This window comes from Penicilliopsis zonata (assembly GCF_001890105.1).
Source record: "Penicilliopsis zonata CBS 506.65 unplaced genomic scaffold ASPZOscaffold_21, whole genome shotgun sequence".
NCBI lineage: Eukaryota > Fungi > Ascomycota > Eurotiomycetes > Eurotiales > Aspergillaceae > Penicilliopsis > Penicilliopsis zonata.
The window spans coordinates 333,792-355,006 of NW_019208929.1; the positions used below are offsets into that span (position 1 = coordinate 333,792).

At 52.7% G+C, this 21,215-nt stretch overlaps 9 protein-coding genes and 2 non-coding genes across 11 annotated transcripts in view; 3 read left to right on the forward strand and 8 right to left on the reverse strand.

Moving 5' to 3' along the window:
• ASPZODRAFT_136710 (hypothetical protein) overlaps positions 1–805 on the reverse strand; it is a 3,517-nt gene extending 2,712 nt beyond the window's left edge. The window contains exon 1 of the mRNA XM_022724116.1: positions 170–805. Coding sequence (XP_022577662.1) covers positions 170–603 — 434 coding nt within the window. The 5' untranslated portion in view covers positions 604–805. The remainder of the gene's footprint in view (positions 1–169) is intronic.
• Positions 788–1,274, reverse strand: ASPZODRAFT_28726 (hypothetical protein; the record flags this gene model as incomplete). The annotated part of the gene is made up of 2 exons (XM_022728147.1): positions 788–1,201; positions 1,256–1,274. 2 exons carry the CDS (start codon positions 1,272–1,274, stop codon positions 921–923), a joined length of 300 nt encoding a protein of 99 aa, XP_022577663.1. The 3' UTR covers positions 788–920.
• Positions 1,275–2,596: 1,322 nt separating this feature from the next.
• Positions 2,597–3,876, forward strand: ASPZODRAFT_1229082 (hypothetical protein). The gene is made up of 4 exons (XM_022721334.1): positions 2,597–3,080; positions 3,163–3,480; positions 3,546–3,646; positions 3,714–3,876. Exons 1-4 carry the CDS (start codon positions 3,032–3,034, stop codon positions 3,816–3,818), a joined length of 573 nt encoding a protein of 190 aa, XP_022577664.1. The 5' UTR covers positions 2,597–3,031; the 3' UTR covers positions 3,819–3,876.
• On the reverse strand, positions 3,713–4,658 carry ASPZODRAFT_136712 (hypothetical protein). Its single transcript, XM_022724117.1, has one exon. It carries the CDS (start codon positions 4,271–4,273, stop codon positions 3,935–3,937), a length of 339 nt encoding a protein of 112 aa, XP_022577665.1. The 5' UTR covers positions 4,274–4,658; the 3' UTR covers positions 3,713–3,934.
• Positions 4,659–6,210: 1,552 nt separating this feature from the next.
• ASPZODRAFT_75142 (hypothetical protein) lies at positions 6,211–7,682 on the reverse strand (the record flags this gene model as incomplete). The annotated part of the gene is made up of 3 exons (XM_022730023.1): positions 6,211–6,893; positions 6,962–7,294; positions 7,550–7,682. 3 exons carry the CDS (start codon positions 7,680–7,682, stop codon positions 6,211–6,213), a joined length of 1,149 nt encoding a protein of 382 aa, XP_022577666.1.
• A 101-nt stretch (positions 7,683–7,783) lies between these two features.
• ASPZODRAFT_1229786 (hypothetical protein) lies at positions 7,784–8,853 on the reverse strand. Its single transcript, XM_022721337.1, has 3 exons — positions 8,830–8,853; positions 8,495–8,779; positions 7,784–8,409 (listed from the first exon to the last, which is right to left on the reverse strand). Exons 2-3 carry the CDS (start codon positions 8,586–8,588, stop codon positions 7,886–7,888), a joined length of 618 nt encoding a protein of 205 aa, XP_022577667.1. The 5' UTR covers positions 8,589–8,779; positions 8,830–8,853; the 3' UTR covers positions 7,784–7,885.
• A 1,916-nt stretch (positions 8,854–10,769) lies between these two features.
• On the reverse strand, positions 10,770–13,496 carry ASPZODRAFT_40700 (hypothetical protein; the record flags this gene model as incomplete). The annotated part of the gene is made up of 1 exon (XM_022728317.1): positions 10,770–13,496. A coding segment is annotated over one exon (2,727 nt), but the record flags the coding sequence as incomplete, so codon positions are not given.
• Positions 13,497–14,471: 975 nt separating this feature from the next.
• On the reverse strand, positions 14,472–15,652 carry ASPZODRAFT_104089 (hypothetical protein; the record flags this gene model as incomplete). Its single annotated transcript, XM_022720851.1, has 5 exons — positions 15,543–15,652; positions 15,368–15,463; positions 15,234–15,304; positions 15,139–15,186; positions 14,472–15,085 (listed from the first exon to the last, which is right to left on the reverse strand). The coding sequence occupies exons 2-5, from the start codon at positions 15,394–15,396 to the stop codon at positions 14,472–14,474; spliced, it is 762 nt and encodes a 253-aa protein (XP_022577669.1). The 5' UTR covers positions 15,397–15,463; positions 15,543–15,652.
• A 311-nt stretch (positions 15,653–15,963) lies between these two features.
• On the forward strand, positions 15,964–16,055 carry ASPZODRAFT_t148. Its single transcript has one exon. It is a non-coding gene; the product is annotated as a tRNA-Asp (tRNA).
• Positions 16,056–16,682: 627 nt separating this feature from the next.
• Positions 16,683–16,774, reverse strand: ASPZODRAFT_t151. The gene has a single exon. It is a non-coding gene; the product is annotated as a tRNA-Asp (tRNA).
• A 1,731-nt stretch (positions 16,775–18,505) lies between these two features.
• ASPZODRAFT_161887 (hypothetical protein) lies at positions 18,506–21,210 on the forward strand. Its single transcript, XM_022726545.1, has 4 exons — positions 18,506–18,582; positions 19,620–20,225; positions 20,334–21,070; positions 21,122–21,210. The coding sequence occupies exons 1-4, from the start codon at positions 18,513–18,515 to the stop codon at positions 21,182–21,184; spliced, it is 1,476 nt and encodes a 491-aa protein (XP_022577670.1). The 5' UTR covers positions 18,506–18,512; the 3' UTR covers positions 21,185–21,210.
• The last annotated feature ends 5 nt before the right edge of the window (positions 21,211–21,215 follow it).

Here is a 21,215-nt window from a genome sequence, read left to right on the forward strand (position 1 = left end):
GGAAGAAGAGAAGAAGCAAAGAGCACACATGGCGACGATCCAACCACGCACCAATCCGGTTCATGGCAAGAGGGTTAAATATAGAAAGGGACATGAAGAGGCGCATAGACTCGGGCATAAAGAAGAAGAAAAAAGGGTATATATAAAAAGGGAAAAAAAAAGAACCTACTGGGTTTGCAGGGCGCGTTCGCGCTCCTTACGTCTTAGACTCATGGCCATCATGCGCCAGGTCAAGTTCTCCATGCGCTCTTGATTAGGGAGCTGGGATTTAGTGCGCGAATAGAGCTTCCAGATCTGCGTGGCCAAGGGATCCTTCTTCTGCATCTCGTCGGGATTGTTGGTATCCGCGGCGGGCGAGGCATCCTTATTCCACTCTGGAAACAGCGGGTCAGGCAACAGCCCATCCGAGGTATCATTGCTCTGGTCGTGTGAGGAGAAATCGGGCGGGCTGCCAGGCGAGTCGAGCGAGAAGTCGTCGGACAACTGGGAGGAGTGGTGAAAGCGTGAGGCGGAGGGATTCATCATCATCATCGGATTATTATGATGGTGATGGTGGTGGTGGTGATGATGAGAGGATGATGGCAGCTCCATGGTCTCGGCCATGGTGTCGAAACCGGGGAAGACAAACGACGATTGAGCCCCGGTACGCCCCCCGGTATGTATCCCCGACATGGGTATGTGCTGAGAGTGTGCAAATAGCGACCGTAGAGAAGGAGACAGGATCGAGGATGTGGTTAAGCTGGTGGGCGCTGCACGAGCACGAACGTCGCAGCGGTCGTCTACCGAGAAGGAGGGGGGGGGGGGGAAGGGGAAGAAGAAGAAGAAGAAGAAGAAGAAGAAGAAAGGGCGAGGAAATTGAGACGAGGGATAGGGCGTAAATGAAGGTGAACGGTAGTTCTGTGATGATGGTGGTGGCGGTATTATCGAGGCGGCGTGGTTGTAGCAGGATCGAGGAGCGCTCGGTCGGAAATGGCCGCAATGAGGCAACTCCAGGTGAGATCGAGCGAGGCACACGACAAGGTCAGGTCAGGCAAAACAGGCAGCACAGGCATGGAAATCCAGAAGAGAGAGAATTCCTTTCTACCCGCCGTAGACGACGACGACGACGACTCTCGAAGACGCTGCAGGAGACCCCCGGTCGGAGGGTTGTTGGTGGAAGTCAAGAAGGCAAGAGGGAAGGGCGAGGAGGAGGGGAAAAGGGCTAACCGGTATGTAATAATACGGCAGCATACAGATTGTTACCAGTACCACAGACAGAGAGAAATTCGAGGCATATTGGCGCGACTACAAACAAGTACACTTTTTGAAGATATAAGGGAGTGTCTATTTGTTTTACATTATATATTATCATAATGATATATATACTTCGGCCTGTACTTTGGTAATATGCTTTATAACAGGGTACTAAAGATGTGTCTAGATGCTAGATGCTAGATTGCAGATGCAGATGCCAGGATGTTGTATGGATGTACTGTACATACACATATAATTACCATACGATACGTGTGTTAGATTACCTGGTACATTACCAAGTGGTAAGGTACTCCGTACTCCGTACTGGTCCTAATAAGCCGACACAATTCCATGACCTCATCTCTCCCGTTAAACATCACCCCCCTTCGAACACTCTTGGTGCATCGGTTGCCTTTTGAAATACCCCGGAGATAGCTCAGACCACTCATACCACTCATCTTCATAATGGACGTTCACAATTTTGACCTAAAACATGGACTTGCCCACATCCCGAAGTGAAGACGGTTCGGCCGTGGCAATGGGTAGTGGAGATGAGCTTAAACATTGGGGGCGGATTACAATAATACAGACACTAGGTACTTGGAACTGTTACCAGAGTTCATTTATTAAACTCTTACTAGTCCTTCTATTATGATTACTCTAGAGTACCTAGGTATGTAGTTCTGTAGTACTCCGTACAGAGTACCTACTCTAGTAAACTGCTGAACTATTCATATGTGCTATTGTCTATGTCTATGTCTATTGTATGCAGAACACAAGGACTCGCTGCGCTAATTTAGACCATCTCGTATTGCTCTGTATATACTGAGATCCGCCAAAGGAATGTCCGGCCAATAAAAGAAGTATAGTTGGACATAATCGAGTCTTGATTATAGGTCCCCGTAGAGCTCTACTGGTCCAAACCATACTCCGAAAACGGACAAATGCGACTGCATTGCTTGGTTTTCTTCTACGGTGGATAACGAGGACTAGCCCACTCTTAAATAGGTGCTGTCATTCACATGGTTACCTTCTAGAAGACCAGAGTCCATACTCATAATCAGAACGACGCTTCTTATATCTAGTATCTAGTATATATCGAGTATATATCGATTATTTATATACCTGGTACCTATATTGTACCTAGTAGTATTTATTCATTGAGAATTATCAGTTGTAATACTACACTATAGTTAGTAGGATTGGGTTCCGATCTTACCCGAGACAGTATCGGAGGATCTCGCTTGTAAAGTACATACGGTACGGTCCTTACCATACAACTTGATCAACGGTTTGAGGTCATCGGTTGCGGGGATCCAGTGAAACAAGAATCCAAGGTTTATTCTATTCATTAGTGCTTGTCCATTCGAAATTCATCCGTCATGATGATGTATGATGTATAGGGAGAAAATAAGAAACCCGCAGATTTGACGCTGGCTCCAAGCACGGAGCGATACTCGGAACGTGAGTCTTGAATTTAAGTAGCAGCAAGACTCCGTACGGAGTCCTCCGTAGTGCGACCATTTTCTCCACGAGTCATGGGCGAGATGATGCCAATGGCGGTGGTCCAGGCCCCACGATGGCTGGGCCTGCTAATCGCGTCGAGATAATGCCAGATAAGCCCGAGATAAGGATTGTCGTTGTCATTCACCTTATTCAGAGGGGCGTTAGTTAATCCCGTAGCACTAACTACTAGTTAGTAACAGTTAGTTAGTGAGCACTGAATAAGGCCTCTCCGTGGCATTCGGGAAATTCCCCTCTTCCCACGTGTATCCGGTACCGTACTGCACCGTACCATATGTGGTACACTGTACTTACACGGTATTGTACTGTACTGTACAAGTATGGTAAGTGTAACGGTGGCACCGCAGTATCCCCTCCCCGGCTGACTAACCAATCGTCGCGGATTGGCGGGTTCTCCCTCTTTAGGTTCACTCACTTTCACAAAGCCGTGCGGCGTCTCTCCCGTACCACGACTGAGCCTCGCCGACGGAAAGGATCGACAACCCACGCAAGACAGACGAGACGAGATACTTGGTCCGTCCTCTGTATCCGATGAACGGAACAGGACGGTGAAACAAAACGAAACCAAGGAGGATTCCGGTACCGCGTCTTCTTCCGCTCTCTCTCGCTCTCTTGCTCTCTCTCCCCCCCCCCAGAGGAAAAGCCGTCCGAACCAACCCGACGAGAACACAACTCCCGATCGGCGGAATGGGGGGGGGTTTGGAAGCCACAAGGTCGAAACAGGTAAACCTCCGTGTGAGTGGAGGAACCATCTCACCAGAGCTGATTCGATTCGATTATCTCGCCAGGAAAAAACGGGTCGAGATATGGAGTCGGACGGGTCGAGCGCTGCGCCATCAGTCGAATATGCAGGTCAGTGGGTGGAGACTGGAGACCTTTGCTTTCCAGAGTAGAGTACTCCGTCGTAGTGGTAAGTTAGTAAGTACGAAATGGCAGTCGTTTGCTAACAGCAGTAGAGGCACAGTCGATATCAGCTTCTTTCCACGGTCGTCTCTCCCCACACTAAGCTGATTATCTCTCCCCCCCCTTTTTTTTTCTTTTCCCTGCGGCTCCAGCGGTAAAGCTGAAATACCCCGGTGACAGAAAGGCCGTTACACCCCTTCTCTGCCCCCCCCCCTCCCCTCCCCCCTTCTCCAGCCTTGCTGTGTCTCCGACTGGAAGACCCGTGTTGGCTGTTTCAACCACCGTCGGCCGGGAAGTTCTTGGCGGCACTACCGCAGTCGGGGAGAAAGGGCATAAGGAGTAGGGGGCTGGAAACCAAAAAGGCTTGTCGAAGGCAGCAAATACCGAGCAGGTGACAAGGTGTGGAAATAGCAGCGGTGTCTGGCCAGTCACTGTGGTCCGTGGTGGTGGTCTTGCTCGACGTCGGCGGAGCATGCGCTTCTCCACGGGCTAGCAAGCACCGCCGTGGAGAAGGGGAAAGAATGGGGTAAAAAGGAATTAAATATAATAGCGGCGAGAGCAGTCGGTTCTCAGGTGAACTCAGTCCACGACGAGAACCTTGGGCCCAACCCATAGGGGACTGCCCTCGTTGAACGAGCCCACAAATGAGACAGAAGGCATCGCTGCCATCACACACACATAGAGAGAGAGAGAGAGACAGAGAGACAGAGAGAGAGAGAGAGAAAGGGGAGAAGAGAGGGTGAGACAGAAAGAGTAAAGAAGAAAGAAGAATAAATGAAAATTTTCTCTTCTCCCCCTGTCTTCACTAATCGACGCAGAGCAGAGTTACATCCAGTCCTTTTTGTACGACGACTAGTCTCTCCCTCTCTCCGTCTCTCTCGCTCTGCGATAGACTGATAATGAGTCGATCCAATGCGTGGACTCGACGAAACAACACACATCCCGAGATAAGCTCGAGGGAACAGACACGTCACGACATGATGCATTCATATCAGTCCAAAAAATAAAAAAATAATAATAATAATAATACATCTTGAAGATGTTATCAAACGAAAACCCTGCATCCTGATAGGCATTCCACTCGAGGAATGTGCTTTATCTTTTTTCGACACTCGCGACTCTGTATCACACACACAATCACATTATTATGATTATCATCATTATCAGAGCATGTCTGTCTACCCCGGAAATTCTATCTCAGCGCCGAGCGTATAATGTGCAGCAGGCTTATCACGCACTTGGATTTCTTTCCCCGTTGCGACTCTCGGCCATGAGATAAGGTCCACATTACCATCTCGATGATATCATTTGGGAAGCGATCAATATACGGTCTGGAATTTGGGATCAAAGGTTATCTCTGATAACACGGATTTACCTCCATCAAACCGCCGCCTTCTCCGCGCAAAACCATCCGCATCGATCGTCGCGGGGTCAGCAGCTAGAGTTTGACAGAGCTTGGCTCGGGAAGTGTTGAATCACTACAAGTACAAGTGCAAGACTTGGTACTAACTAGTTCCCTGCTTGGTACTCTCCATGTACGACCGTACGGCCACTACTTGATTGCAGGGCGACACTATGGGTAGTTACTAGATTGGATGTTGGATGCGACGGACTCCGCGTGGACAGCATGTAGATCGTGCAATTCCAATGGCTCTCTTATCAATGATGATGCACTGCACTGATTTCAGGTAGGTTTGAAGCATAACTAGTTACCTTACCTACTATTAACCAGTCATTTGGTCAGCTTACTCCGTAGAGATCATCATCGTGATAGTGGCTTATCAGATAACCAGCTAGTTACTAACCAGTCGACTTATCTCTTACTTCTATCCATCATATCGAATTCGACTTATCACATGGTAATAAGTTGGTGAGTGTAAAACGTCATCGACCAGGCCAAGTACAAGCCAGTTATCAGAGATAGTAAAGACAGTCCAGAGCCGTGGCTCTTGGTGAAACCTCAGAAATTGAGCCTAGAGTCCAGTCCCGGTCCCCAATACATGATAGCCGTGCCAAAGTGCTGTCGATCGCGCATTGGGATATAAGACAATATGATATACACAATAGGGATGTCCTGCTACTTCTGAAACAGACATCCATGCGACAAAAGAAATCTATATGTATGTATGTGTGTGTTGAACCCCCTCCTCCCCTTCCCGGAATATGCGGATCATAGAGCGAAGGACAAAATGCAGACAGGAAAGAGAAAAAAGAAAAAAGCAATGCTGGTTAGGAAAGGATCATTCAAAGAGGTATATATATCGTGGAATTATGCCGCCCAGAGTATATGATATGAAAGAGATGATCCCGGACGCCCGCTAATAACCTGCTGAAAGGGAAAACTGAGAGAGAGAGAGAGAGAGAGAGAGAGAGAGAGAGCAAAACCGTGCCCCGTACCGCCCATCCACTGGGTAAAGAGATAGACGGGGGAACGGGGTGAAAGTCAAAGGACAGGGAAAAGATCAATCAATCCTCCGGGGTATAAAAGGTGGGAGGGTAAGTTGATTATTCGATGCCCTGGGCGTAGGGTCGAGAACGTGCCGTGATTTCTCAGGCGTGAGAAGGTCCTTGGCCAGGCTGGCCCATCGGGGGTTGGTCGACAAATGACGCAGCCGCATCAGCTGGGTAGACGGGGTATGGAGAGACCGGCATGGCCGGCATGGTGTTGACGTCCTGCCATGTGGTCGGGTAGCCCATCGGCATCGGTTGGCCGGGATATGAAACGGAGACCGGTATACCCTGCGGTGGACTCTGCGGGTTGATGGGACTGGTGGGAAACACCTGCGCAGGACTGGTCATCCTGCGCTTTAGATCCGGCGGCACTTGATGAACCATCTGGTTGTGGAACGGCACCACCATCTCGGGCTGGCCGGGGAACGTCATGGCGCGGCCGGGTGGGACAGGCCAGACCGAACCATCCGGTTGCACGTAGACGGGAGTCGTGCTGATGACCGGATGTTGTTGTTGTTGCTGCTGCTGCTGCTGCTGCTGCTGCGCGGTCAGGGCGGGTGATGCGGCGATGGGGGAATTCGACGGCAGGGCACCGACGGGCGTGCCCCCGGGACTCCACATAGTCGGGGGGGATAGGCTCATCATCGGCGGTTTGGCGGCCATCCCGGCCAGCAGCTGCGGATCCGGAATGGTTGTATATTCGTCCCAAGGCACTGTAGGGTCCAATGGTCCCGTCGGCGATAAGGTTGCTGCTGTAAAGTCTGTTGGCGCCACGGCTTGATCTACACAAGGCGTTTAGCGAGACGATGAATGACGCTTTAGTTGTAGTCAAAGGAAGAAGAAACGCTACCTGGGGTGAAAGGACTCATGGGATTCCCAGCAAAAGGGCCGGTTCCGTATGCAGCGACATCCTGATTGGAACTCAATGGTATCGGCTGGTATGGATAGAAGGCGTCAGCCTGCTCGGGGCCGCCGGCTATCGGGGGTGGAGAGGATGAAGCGGTCGAAGGATCGGTCGAGATGGCTTCCAACTGTGCGCCGGGTCGTGATTTCTTCTCCACAGGAGGTTGTTGGTCGACGGGGAAGAACTGGCACTCCTTTTTCAGACGAATACAGTTCTCACAACGACCCTGCGCGTCATCGGCCGCAACGAGACATCGGATTTTCCTTCGGCGGCAGTGCACTATAGATTCCCAGACCAGAGAAAGACATGAGCAAAGAGCAGAGCGAGGAGGAGGAGGTGGGGGGGGGGGGAAGGGCAGAACGAGAGAGGCACGTATAGATCACCGGGAAAGAGTAAAAAGGCCAGAGAGACAGGGGTGCGCAAAACCGGATCCATCTCTCTTGCCCTTTCTCTTTGGGAATCTGAAAGCGAAGGTATGCATTGGTTTTTGTGGATATGCATATGTATGTATGTATATTTTTTTTTTTTACTAACCACAAGCAACGGACGTCCGATGATACCCAAGCTTATTGCGCTTCTTGTCCGCAGCCGATGTACTGCTCGGGGCCTCCATGACCGTGAAGTGCGAATTCGGTATCGAGAAGGTGCTTTCGACGACCGCGGGCATAGCTCCAGAGAGCAAAATCCTGTAATCCTGCCACCGAGCCGAGGCGCATTAATTGCAACACGCCGTCTCTGGCCTGCTGGGGTTGTACGGTGTGTTTGTGTGTGTGCGTGCCGGAGTTGAGACTGCGACGAGGCCAAGATCTAAAAAGAGGGTGGAAAAGATTGTATGATTAGGAGGGGGGTGAAGGGGGGGAAGGAAAAGGGTCAATGGCCAGCGAAGGTCCAGGTCAAGGTCAAGGTCGATCCTGCACGAGCAAACGGTATGCCCAGACCAGGAAAGACAAGGCGACTTGAACTGCCGGGAGGCTTGGTCGGAGTGCTCCGCCCAAGACACGCGATCAGCCACGCGAGGGACTGAAATTTGCACGTTTCACACGAGATCGATCGATGTCCAAATGGCACAGGAGGAGGGGGGAAATCCCAAAGTTGCCCCGCGGATCTTGCGGTAGTTCGCAACACTCCGCCCAGTGGTTCTGTGGAGATGGAGGTAGTAGTTATGGAAGGGAGGGAGGGGGTGTAGGTATCTCGAGGTATAGATATATGGAACGGTCTAGAAGAAGCAGGGATAGGAGATCTGTACACAGCAACTCCCAAGGAAGAGAGAGAGAGAGAGAGAGAGAGAGAGATGGAAAAGAGTGTGTGTGGGCATATGCACACAAGTGTATGAGAGAATGACTGCTGTCTAGGATGCAGGAACTCAAGCGTGCGTAAGGGTATGGAAAAGTGGGCTAGGGAAAGAGAGACAGAGCTAATGAATGGCCACCGTTGCTGAATAACATTGTAGCAGGAAGATATGAAGTGAGAGAGGCTAACTGTGGGGTGAAACACCCAAGGCTTTTTTTTTTCTTCTAAAAAAAAAGGGAAAAGACGATGCGTCCGGTGTACTTGGGCCCGAAATGCGCAACATCCATCAGACGTGGAATGGTGCGTCGGACCAGACGACAGAGTAGGCAAGAGTCAAGAAATCCACCGCAGATGATCTGGATAGGAAGAGGAAGAGCTGCCAGTTCAGGGGGGAGAAAGGAACCAATCACTCGGTGGTCAAGAAGAAAAGGGTTCTGATGGATTACCTTGTCTATCCTTGTTCTGTTATGGGTAAAAGATCGGAACGGAGCCATTCGTTGGATGGTGATTTCCTCATCCCATTTTTTTTTCTTTTGTTTTAAATCTTGTTCGAGACTGGGGCCTTGTCCAGGTTTAATTCGCATTGGCAGTTGAGTGTTTCTATAAAAAAAAAAGGGGACTAAAAAAAAGGGAAAAAAAGGAAAAAAAACACTAAAAGAGTAAAAGAAAGACGGCGAGGCAAGGATTGTGACGTCGTCGTTGAAAGCTTCTCGTCCTCGAAGACAGTAGCTAGCTAATTGCTACTGGAGAGTGGATGGTGTGTGTGTGTGTGTGTGTGTGGGAAAGGGGCCCCAAGCCAGAGACAACGTCGAAGCCACCAACTAGAGCGAGAGAGGATTGATAGTGATACCTGTCAATCGGCGACGATGCTGGGGAATCCAAGGCGTCGGGCGATTGGCGGTTGACCACGAGGGCCCAATGGGCGGGCCTCGAAGAAGCATTCTGGGCGAGTTCGCTGCAGGAGGGATCCTTGGGTCACGTCGAGCCACCGACGAAACAGACCCATGAGACGCTACTAGGTAGGTACATGACAGAGAGCATTCCTGTTTCACCATCGTATGTGGTGGTACTGTGTAGTACTCCGTAGGATGTGTACTCCGTATGTACTCCGTACAGGGGCCCAAGGGGGGGCGGTGGTCTGTCGCCATGGACCGGAAGTGGAAAGTGAAGATCTCTCTCTACTAGCGAGAGCGGTCGACTTCCGACCAGCAAGAAGGAGTCTTGCAGTTCAAAACGAGAGGGTACAAGAGAAGCGACTTGGGACTATCAGACGAGAGATGCCTCCTGTTGGTGGAAGATAGCGTGTGTCACCATGTCCGTAATCGTATCCCAAGTCGTAGTAGCTGTACGAGCACAGCGATTTAAACTGTCTATCCACCGGCGTGGCACTGCGGTCTCTACCCTTTCTTCGGGAGATCCCACGGATGATCCGTTGAAGCTGTGTGGGTGTGGAGAGAGACTCCAAACTCCGGGCAAGGTTTGATTAAGGATCGTAGCTGCGTCGCCATCGGCTTGGCGTCGTCTGGCACTTAACGAGAGAGAGAGAGAGAGAGAGTAGAGTCCACAAAGATCGGCAAAAACATAGGGAGAGATTTCTCGTACCTTTCTTTCTGTGAGGTCTTTCCGACTGTTCGCTCCAGCTGAGACCAACGCAGCGTATCAACGAGGAGATCCAGATGGAAAACCATGGCACCAGGCCTCCAGAGAGTGGCAGAGCCAGCAGCAGCTCGCTGCCAGAGCCCCGCACGGCGATCGCCGCAGAGTGGTGAGGGTTGAATGGTGGTCGGGGCAGTGCTGGTGCTGGTGGTCGTGGAACGGTTGGAAGAAGTCGAAGCATCTGAAACACGCTAGTGCTTAGTCAGCGGAGAGATAATATGGGCGAGAGAACACCTGCCTAAGGGAGCTAGAGCAGTAGATATGGTAATATATATTGATATAATAAATAATATTAAGACTATTATATTAATAAAGAATACATAACGTTAATAGAAAATACGAGAAGAGCGGATATATCTTCCGAAAGGCAAGAGTATGTTAGCGGAGAAGTCTACTGAATAGTACTACAGATTGTAGTAATTGACATTAACTACGATCCATCAAGCCGATGTTTCACCTAACGGCGACTGGAGTCTAGTAGACCACTAGTTACCACAGGAATTCCAGTTGCGAGGAAGTACGTGGCCTGAGGATGATTGACAGTAACTCACCTCGGTAGTTCCTCCGTTCCTCACGGAGGACTAACCAGATACTTCCAAGTCAATGGTTAATTGATTACTCCGTAGTAGTAGTATGATCTCCTATTTACAAGACGGCCAAAGCCGAGTCCACGCTGAATAAATCTCTCAAGACGTTACTAAGTGGGTGGTGGATCGAACATACCCAAGAGGCCCGGCGATCTCGATCAGAATTACGTATTGTAGACTGCGTAAACCCGCGGCAAATGCAAATCCCGATCACTGATCAATCAGTCTCCCAGGCGGATGACGATCCCAACGTCCGCCGCACGCGCCTCCCGGATACAGCAGGCGAGACAGGTCCGGCTGGCTCGACCCAGGACAGCAGAGCAGCCGACAGAGGCACACCAGGCACGGGCGAACGTCTCCCTCGTCGCACAGCCCCGGGCGTCGATGACCAGCACCTGCTCGAATTCAAAGCCGGCCCCGTTTCCTGTCGAGACCCTGCGTGGCGCCCGTGTGGTGGCGAGATCCGCCAGCGGCACCCGGCGGTACCGGTAGGTTCGATGCAGAGGATGGCCTGGTAGTCGGCTATGCTCTTGTTGGAGAGTCTGCTGCTGGTGATGCTGGTGATGCTGGTGATGCTGGTGATGCTGGCATCTCCGGATAGGCGAACCGCAGTGATAACACGCCCATCCCAATGGTGGTTGGCATTCGTAGGAAGAGATAAATTGCACGTCGTATCGCAATAAGAAAGAAATCAAAGTAGACGGCGTCCCGGTCGCAGAGAGATCGAAGCATGCGGTCGCCTCGTCCGAAACGAGACCGTGCTGCTCGTGCGTCTCGGTAGCAGGTATCTTATTGTTCAGCGTCAAGGACCGGAACGCCACCTCGACCTGGGGTTCCGCTTCGTCCGTAGGCATGGTAAACGCCTCACCCGAGAGCGTCCCGGGCCCCAGCGGAGTCGAATGCACGGCGAGCCGACCCCCCTGCTTGATGCGCGGCTTGTTGGCTTCGCTCGGCGGCTCCGGGAGAGACGAGACCTGAATCCAGGTGTCGGCCAGAGGCTGCTGTGTCGCTGCATCCCACGGTAAGACCGGAACACTCATCCACCCCATACATGTCTTGACTCCGTCCAGACTGGCCAGAACACGCCCGACGATGCACTCCTTGCTCCACCAGCTTCGGCCCTCCAAGACGAACCCGCCATCGAAACTCGCCACCGGGCCCAGGCGTGCAAGCGCTTCCCGGTCGGCTTCGATGAGCGTGCCCATCAGTAGATAACTCAGGCCCGGGCCAGGAAGAACAAACCCGGACAGCCAGCTGCGGGAAACCCAGCCCCCGATCGAATCCCTCCCACCATCGTCGTCGTCGTCGTCGTCGTCGTCGTCGTCGAGGTGTAGCACCACCTGTCGAAACGACGGGGTTCGATTACCCTTCATCTTCATCTTCTTCTTGCCCACGTCGGTATTATTTCGCACTGGGGTTCCAAAGATCTGGCTCAGAGTGAGCCGCGCACCCTCTTCTAGAGGCTGAAGCTTCGATACCAGCGTCTTCTGCAACTCTTCCACCCGTGGCCAGCCGATCTTTTCGGCAAATGTCACGAGTCCTTCCAACTGCTGGCCGGTGTGACAGGGCGTCAGGGTACAGTCCCAGGCCGACCAGCCAGCCGAGACGGTGAGATCGGTAGGGCTTTTGTGCTTCAGACTGCCGCCAAACATGGTGAAAATGCGATGGAGTTCCCCGGGCGAGCCGTGGGGGGGGGATCCGTTCGAAGAGGAGGAGGAGCCCCTTGGATATGGCGCGGGTTGAGCCGGGTGGTATTGGACGGTCAGACTGTCGAGGAAGCGTCGGGTGGCGACAATATCCCAATTCACTTTACCCTCGCGCAGACGATCGAGGAGCTGGACCTCGTCGGAGAAAATGATCAGACTGGGCGAGGCCTCGACGATGCCGACGCGGACAATCGCATCGAGACGCAGCAGGAGCTCCGCAGCGAGCAGCATCTGGATCAGGAGCCACTTGCGCTCCAGGCCTCGATGGACGCGCGACTGGACGGCCGGGTCGTCGCTGTCGATGAATTCTAAGCAGTCGCCGTCGAGATGCGGGGAGGCCTCCCACAGGATCTGGCCAACGCGGAAGCGCCAGTCGACGGAGCCAAAGTTCAGCCATGCGCCGGGTGCGGCCAGGACTTCGGTCAACACCTTGATCTGCGACTTGAGGCCGAAGGAGTCTCCGAGGACCGTCATCCGCGGGGTGGGCGGGTAAAGAAATTTGGTGAACAGGCTGTGGTACAGGTCGCGCGGGGTGTGTCTGGTGAGGATGGTGGTTTCGACGTCGTGCGCGTCCTTCATCATCAGGAGACCATGCCGGAACTCCCTCAGATACTCCAGCCTGTCGACCAGGTCGCGGAAGCTGATATCCCGCACTCCGATGCGCTTCCAGCCCTCCGGACCCTCGCAGAGCAGTTTGCGTCGGTCGTGGACGGTGCCATTGTTCACCTCGCAGTAAGGGTGGCGGTAGGACTGCACAAAGTCAAAGGCTTCGGTGGCGGGCATCTGCGAGAAGCGTAGAATGTCCGGGGAGGTCTGGGGGTGTGGCGAGGCCTGGTATTTCCCCGAGTCCGCCACGGGCAGTTCGAGGAAATGACAGAGCCCGATGGCGCCCCGTTCCAACGTGCTCCTCGACATCATGTTCGGCACCTCGTAGACCCCAAGATCAAACGTCGCCCGCTTCGTGACATCGCGCTGTTCCCAGTTGTAGAGATGCGCATACGGCCCGCCCTGCGCAATCCACTCCTTGGGCACTGGGAGATGGGCGTGCAGCGTCGCCAGCGCAAACGACGGGTGCGAGAAGGGTTTGCGATCTCGCAGATGCTGGATCCACGGGTCATGTTCGTCCCAGGGGAATATAACCTGCGGATACCATCGTCCCCTCCGCCCATTCTCCAGGAAGAAATGCGGTGCTCCAGAGAAGAGTGTCTTGATGTCCTCCTTGGAGAGATTGGACTCACCAGAAGCCGACGACGACGGCTTGCTAGCATCTCTATCCAACCTGTATTCCAACGCTTCCTGTATCGTGACGGGCTGGTACGGCTCAGCTTTAGCTGGATGCGAGGGGCCCTTCGGATGGTGCTTCTCTTTGCGACCGTCGGGACTCGTCGCATCCTTTTGCCTGGGCTCGCTGGCCTTCCTGGCCTCCTCCTGTTTTCCCGGCGCGTGAACATCGGCATCAGAGTTCCTGCGTAAGATGCGAGCGAGCGATTTTCGACTCGTATGGCCGGTCTCTGTCGAGTCCACGGACGCCCATCGCCTCAAGTGTTCCCCTTCGTACTCTGTCTCGTGGGCGTGCGACGGCGGCGTCGAGGTCGAGAACGACCGGCTGCGTCGAAAGAGTTGCATTTCTTTTGATCTTTCGTCAAGCGACAACAGACGAATAAAATGAATAGAATAAATAAATAAATAAATAAATAATAGAGCGACGGAGTGGGGTGGTTCAAAGGCCGGAGGGGAAGTGAGACGGCCAGTCAACCCCTGTCAGGAGTTCTCGATCGGAATTAAATACAATGAAATACTGAGCTGGTTAGCCGGTTCTCCCTGCGATGACACGCATCAAAACAGTCATTTCCAGCCATGAGAGGGGGGTAAGGTAAGGTGATGGTAACGCTGTGAGCCCGGTCGGCTCGAGCAGGAGAGAGTCGGAAGGCGTCTGACGACGGACTCCCACGTTGAGGATGAGAAAGAGGCACAGCCTGACAGTGGGAGAAACATCACACGGTCTCGACAACAAGCAGTCAAGCGGGGAGAAACAAGCACGTTGCACGAACTAGAAGATGGTGCAAGAAGGTGGTGCAAGAAGGTGGTGCAAGAAAGTGGCCGCGATGACGTGTTTGCCGACCGGCCGAAACTGAGGTATGGACAATAGCTATTGATTTGGTTTATGTCTTTTTTTGGATTATTATACATTTCAAGGTCACTATCTAACAGAGTACACTACGCATGGTCATGAAGAAAGGCCAGAACAGTCTGGTATCCCCTCTCGTACTCCTTGCGGACTTGGGGGTCCTCGAGGTCGGCGCGGGCGGCCATCCAGCCGTGGATCTGGGTGGGAAAGGTCTCGACGTAGTTGGGCACCTGGAAGTTCTCCTTGGACTGGGCCACGGCGTCGGTGGACTCGTCCTTGGAGGCGAGCATGGCTATGGGGATGGTGACCTTCTTGGCGTCCTCCGGGTCGAGCATGGCCGGGTGGCACTGCACGGCGGCCTTGAAGGGGACGGCGCCGTCCGTCTGGCCAGCGATCAGGCTCGCGATCTTGCCGCCCCAGCAGTAACCCAGGATGGACCACTCGAACGCCGTGCCGCTGGGCGCCAGCTTGTTGGCCTCGACAACGATCTTGGGGATCTTCGACAGGGTGTTGGGAGCAGCGGCCTTGGTCTGGAAGAATTCGCCCAGCTTCTGCTTGTGCTCGTCCGTCTGGGGCGGGTACCAGGAGATATCGGCAGGGCTGCCCTCGAAGAAATCGGGCATGAAGACGCGATACTTCTTCTCGTTGGAGGTGGCGAGGATGTCGGCACCCTGGATTGTCTGGTCGAAGAAGCCAAAGATGTCTGTTGTCGTCAGCTATGTATATATATATATATATATAGGCTCGATCTCTCACCAAAAATCACCAGAATCGCCTTGGTCGCAGACTCAGGCCCGGTAACGTCTAAAGGTGTTAGAACCGACCACGCAACAAGAGGGAGAAAGACCTACAGGTCTTCAATCCATTGATGGTCTTGTATTCGCCCTTGGCCTCGTAGCCCTTGGAGACGACGGGAGGGATCCTGAACCGAGTCAACCACCGCACTCAAGCATCCCAGCATCTTGAAAGATTATCGATGACTTACGAGCAGCAAGCCTTGCTGATTTCAGACATGGTGGGTGATGAGCAAGTGAAGCTGTAGCTGTAGCTGTAGCGAGATAGCACGGAGAGAACCGGGGATCTTCGCAGAGGTCGAGTTAGAAGCTGCTTATATTGCATCTAGCAGACGGATGAGCAGAGAAAAGGACAGGAAAACTTACGACGATGTACCACTCGAGCAGGAGAGAGAGAGTGTGTGTGTGCGTGTGTGTTGTTCCGTGGGTTGAAAAAAAGGGACGTTTTGTTGTTGCACTTGAGCAGCTCCGAAGCCCCGAGAAATCAACGTCACCGCGGGGCAAAGAATAAATTGCCGGTTCCTGTTGTCGTACAACTTGACGGTTGTAATTCCATTATAGTTTTTTATTTGGGTATGGATTATGATTAATCACCGACATCATGACCTCATCTACATGTTGATCATGTTACTTCATGGCCAGACTGTAGCAGTGTTACCAATACTCCGTATAGTATATCTCTCTGTAAACCCATGCTAAAGCACTTATCCGGACAAGGCCTCTAAACTGATCCGAGATGCAGGGCTGGTTCATAGGACGCTATTTCCAGGTCATTTCCATCAACCAATCCTCGATGGTCTAACGGTCATGATTTCCGCTTGTCATCTCTCATAGAGAGAACAAGCGCGGGAGACCTGGGTTCGACTCCCAGTCGGGGAGAAATTTTTGCTCTTCTTTTTATTTAGTCTTTATTCGAAGCTTTGCCAGCGGCATCAGGCGTGCGCCTTTCTGTTGCATACTTTTCTAATCCGGAATCTATGCCCTTTTATCAGTATAAACTACACATAAGACATATGGTAGCTGAGGTATGGAGTTTCGACGCCTCTATTATTATGAGACTAATCTATGTGTTTCTGCAGCATCGAATATAGTTAGACTTCAATGCACTAGACTTGATCCTATCCACCCTCCTCCTCCAATAACCATTGCAGTATAGCCCTGTTCGATCCAGATGATCTGCCATTCCCCGCCTATCCACTGACTCAATCGTAGAGCAGTCAGATGAATGTGATTGCCACCTCCGCAGTTAAATGGCACAGCCGAGCCATGGTCACCAGTATTCTTGTTTCTCCGTGAGGCCTCAGATGACTCACAAACCGGAGATCTAAGCATCATCGTTGATTAGCCTTGGGGGGCGTAGGCAGAGAGATATAAAAATATCTTCAATACTGTAAGAGGACCAGCGATTCATCTTTGCTTACAGAGTTTCTAATACCCTACGACTTCGTCTCATAAACTCTCTAACCCTAGTCTAAAATGCTGGCAGAAAAAAAACTGCAAAAAGATCTCCCCGACTGGGAGTCGAACCCAGGTCTCCCGCGCTTGTTCTCTCTATGAGAGATGACAAGCGGAAATCATGACCGTTAGACCATCGAGGAAGCGATGATAAGGATTAGAATTAATGCTATATGAAGCAGAACCGAAGCAGAGAGAGTCGAATTTTTCGACTGGTCTAGATCCTGCACCATACAGAACCATGGGAGAGCCTGTGCAGCAGTATGGATACTTTGTCCCAGTTACCGACAACCGCGTCGACCATACTTTGGGCGGTGCATTTTCTGCTCTTCTTACTATAGTAACTATCAAGTAATTTAATCGTTGTATTCATGATTGACCCCCGAGTTCCTGTACTCACACGTAGGCATGCGGATGGACAGAGTCAAACTATGGGAAACCTGCATTCCTCACCGGTCTGGACCGGTCCGGGTATAAGAGCAGAAACTATCGTGGCATGTAAGGCTGATGGAGCCTCCCGACGGTCTAGACTTGGGAGAATCATAGCTTTCTGCAGAACAGACGGCTCCTGTGGCATTCTTACCCCTGAATTCGACGCCTGCAGGACCAGTCTCGCAGTTATGAGGGAGTAGTTAGTAGTCGAGTAGGTTAAATATGCAATTATTGACCGATGTTACCTAATACCAGGTATTGGCTCGTACTAGTAGTACGAGTACGTACCACCGAATATCTATGTGGAGAGCAAGAGTTGACTAGATAAATTAGGTAGGTGAAATTGTCTGAAACGCGGCCTAAGCTAGAGCCCTTTATTAGCTGGTAAGTTTGATTGTCTGTTATAGCACTGTACGGAGGACCAGGTGACTATGCAGAGACTAGGACCTAGGTACCTAGTAAAAACCTGATATCCTGATTAGGACGGGAGGTTCCAAGGCAACGCAGGCGATGCTAGATAGAGACAATCCTCCGTACTCCCTCCGGACTATGCAGCTACATGATAGTGAACGAACTATAAGAGTCGCATAAATTAAGCATCGGTCTGCGCCACCCGTTACCTTACTACTCCTGTACAGAGACGGAGCCGGGAGGGGCGATCGAGGCCGACTGGTCAGACGGTATAACTAGGTAGGAGGTAGTTACTCCGTACCTAGGAGGTAGCTAATAAATTCGCTACTCCGTACGGGTCCTTCGTACGTGCATTACTCTACAGGGAGGAAGTGCAGAGGAAGTGCAGAGGAAGTGCAGAGGCAGAGCGAAAAAAGGGTCATTGGAGCCGAAGAGACACGACGGGCTAGACCCGAAGCGGACGGACAGACAGTGAGCACCATTTCCACATGATCGCGCTCGCTAGTGGCTGCCCGGCCGGGGATGGAGCGAAACGAGGCTCGTATCGCGCAGGGTCCGAGCAACCCGCGTTCCGGGCGGTGATTGGCTGGCCGACGAGGCGAGGCCCGACGGCCAGACCTGCCGGCCGGTCACGGCTGATCGCTGATTGGACAGTGCCGGGGCAGCGAGCCAGACTCCCGGGGCAGGTTTAGACGGGTCGCTAGGCGGCTAGACCGGTCCCGGTCTAGCTTGCCTCTGGCCTCTGGCAACCCGTCTATTCTTCCTCTATTTCCCGACCTAGTATACACTGCGTATCGCCGGCAAGGAATCTTAATTCTGTCTTTCGCCCTTTGATCGAGTACGGAGTAGCTTATTCCCTCCACCACATTCCTACTAGTAGGTATGTACTACTACCTGGCAGTATTACCTAGGTAAGTACTAGGTACGGAGTACTCCGTACCTAGATATACAGATAGTATTAACCTGTAAAAGGAGTACCTACCTAGAGTATACTATGGATGTAAAAGTACCACCTAATACTCAGTCTATCTCGATCTCATGGGCCCTGTCAACCACGTTGCCGTGGATCGACTCCGTCCATTCCACTCCCCTGACGCTCTAGGCTCTGGTGGGCACGATCTCTACCGACTCCGTAGTCGTGAACATCCCTTCTCTTCTCTTCATGCTCTGCTGCCTCTCCTCTTGCCCCTCCCTGGCCGCTCCTCCGGGTCCCCAAGTTCCCCTCCATCGCTATTTTATGCTGAATCTCCTTCGTTTGACGGGGACTGTTCTTCCTTGCCTAGATTAACTCACCATCGTGATCATGGCTGTCTGAGAACATTTATTATTATTTATTCTATCCTACATATTGATTATTATTATTTATCTGTTTTATTAGTATTTTTATTTTCATTATTACCTGTTTATTATTATTTTCATTATTACCTGTTTATTATTATTGGTATTATTCTCAACCTCATTCCAAGGTATTTATTTTTTATTTCTCCCCCCCCTCTTCCTCCCTCTCTTTTTCTCGCTTTTTTTCCTTCCTTTTTTTTTCCCTTCCTCCACTATTTTTAACCAACCACCCCCTGCCTGCTGCGCGGTCCGGCTTTGGCCTCTTGTCGTGTCTCGACTCTTGTGTCTCTGGCCTCCCCCCCGTGCGCGCCATCTTTTCTCTCTTCCCTCATCAAGCCTCGCGCACTGTCTAGACCCTTGTCTGTGGTGAATCCGTCAGGTTGGGTGGTGTTCCTTTTGTCACCTCCACCGCCATCATCGCCATCGCCATCACCATCGCTATTCCCCCACACCCTCTACCACTGACACTGACACTCTTACCTCCTATACGAACAGACGTACTGCGCTGAATCTTGATTCCTCACTCATCGTCTAATTCCTCTCTTTTCTCTCCTTTTCCTTTTCCTTTTTTTTTTTTTTTTTTTCTTTCCCTTTTCTCCACAGATCTCGTCTCCACCGCTCCGTGTGACAGCCATCGTGTCGGGCCCTGCTCTCGCCCTCTTCTCGCACCACTGTCGACTGGCCATGCATCGGCCGAAGCTTGCCGTGTCTTGAATCCGTCGTCGTGCGGTACTCGAGGAAATCGTCCGAGTCTAGCGGATATTCGCATATTCGCAGAGCGAGAAAGCACACATCTCTCCCGAAAAGAAAAAGCTCGGAATCACACACCTAACTTATCACCACACCTCTTTCCAACACAACCGGGATCGCCGTGCTCGCGATCGGCCCGTCCGCCCCCCCTGGATCCTCCAGACACCTCGGGTCGGTTTTGGGCGTACGGCGCAGAGACTCTTCCCTTCGTCGCCGCTCCCAACAGCTCCTCGTCCGCCGCCACCCTGGCTGCCCTTGCGATTCCTCCGCCCGCCATGGGGACGGCGCTCGAGGCGCTCAATGCGCCCTCTTCGCTGAGCGCCCGTCGCCCGGGCGCCCCGAGTCTTCCTAGCTTTGAGCTGCCGCCTCCGGATTTCCGTCTCGGGCCTTCATCGCAGAAGCTGCCTCTGCAGCCCGCCGCCAGTGCCGGTCTGAGCAGTGTTGGGAATCTGTTGACGCCCCCCGCGACAAATCAACCGAGCGATCTGCAACAACAACAACAACAACAACAACAACAGCAGCAGCAGCATCACCATCATCACCATCACCACCAACAACAATCACATCCTCCGGGAGTTTCGTCTGCTCCAGAAGTCCCCTCGTATTCCTCCTCTGCCTACTGGCCCGCTCAGAATACGTACATCCCGTCGTGGTCTTCGAATAGTGGGCTCTTTGCCCCTCGCTTCTCACCAGTTGGTGCTGCTGGTGGTGGTGGTGCTAATAGCGGAGCAGCAGCGGCGGCGGCAGCAGCAGCAGCGGCAGCAGTAGCAGCAGGCCGTGCGATCGCGTCGCCGCCGACTAGCGAACCGTTGTCCCAACCGTATGATTTAAACCAGCTCCCCCCATTCCAGCAGCAGCAGTCTGTTCCGTCGCCGAACGCACCGACGACAGCCGCGCCACCTCCTCACGCGATAACCCTGCTGAGCCCTTCGGACATGTACGCCTCGAAACCGTACGGCGGTAACTCGACGTATCCAGCGCCACCTTCATCGTACGGAGCTGCAGCAGGAGGAGGGGGAGGAACAGCCGGAGCAGCAGCAGCAGCAGCAGGAGGAGGAGGAGCAGGAGGACCGCTAGCCCGCCCCTCGCTGAGCTACCCGCCACGTCAACCGTGGCCGTCGTACTCGCTGCCGGCGATGACGGGACCGGTGATGACCAACGTGCACAGTCCAAACGGGCAGATGTCGCTGCTGGGCGGCCTGCCGACGGGCCTACTTCCGGGGTTCAACAGCGGACAGGTGGCGAGTCTGGCGCAACATGCGCATGCGCACGCACATGCGCACGCGCATCAACACCCGCATCACCAACACCCGGGGCATCTGTACGGCGGGGCGGCGCTGCACCACGGCCACGCGGTGCCCACGGACCGGCCGTTCAAATGCGACCAGTGCCCGCAGAGCTTCAATCGCAACCATGACCTCAAGCGACATAAGCGGATCCATCTGTCTGTCAAGCCGTTTCCCTGCAGCCATTGTGACAAGAGTTTTTCCCGAAAGGATGCTTTAAAGGTATTTTCTTCTTCCTTCCTTCCCTGCCTATGTTCTGTGCTAATGAAGTAGAGACATATTCTCGTCAAAGGGTGCGGCAAGGAAGCCAAGGAAGAGCGCGAGAGCCCACGGTGATGCATTCCGGCGTTTTTAAGCGATGTATTGT

Excerpts from the sequence above, each read along its gene's own strand:
- ASPZODRAFT_1229082 (XM_022721334.1), top strand. The coding sequence starts at position 3,032 with ATGTGGTACACTGTACTTACACGGTATTGTACTGTACTGTACAAGTAT. Across the intron at positions 3,081-3,162 it reads TACTGTACTGTACAAGTATG|GTTCACTCACTTTCACAAAG; the intron begins GTAAGTGTAACG and ends CTCCCTCTTTAG. Across the intron at positions 3,647-3,713 it reads GGAGACCTTTGCTTTCCAGA|AGGCACAGTCGATATCAGCT; the intron begins GTAGAGTACTCC and ends TAACAGCAGTAG.
- ASPZODRAFT_136712 (XM_022724117.1), bottom strand. The coding sequence starts at position 4,273 with ATGGGTTGGGCCCAAGGTTCTCGTCGTGGACTGAGTTCACCTGAGAAC.
- ASPZODRAFT_1229786 (XM_022721337.1), bottom strand. The coding sequence starts at position 8,588 with ATGTTGCGCATTTCGGGCCCAAGTACACCGGACGCATCGTCTTTTCCC. Across the intron at positions 8,410-8,494 it reads CTTGGGTGTTTCACCCCACA|CCCACTTTTCCATACCCTTA; the intron begins GTTAGCCTCTCT and ends CTCTTTCCCTAG.
- ASPZODRAFT_161887 (XM_022726545.1), top strand. The coding sequence starts at position 18,513 with ATGGGCCCTGTCAACCACGTTGCCGTGGATCGACTCCGTCCATTCCAC. Across the intron at positions 18,583-19,619 it reads CCCTGACGCTCTAGGCTCTG|AAAAAGCTCGGAATCACACA; the intron begins GTGGGCACGATC and ends TCTCCCGAAAAG. Across the intron at positions 21,071-21,121 it reads CCCGAAAGGATGCTTTAAAG|AGACATATTCTCGTCAAAGG; the intron begins GTATTTTCTTCT and ends CTAATGAAGTAG.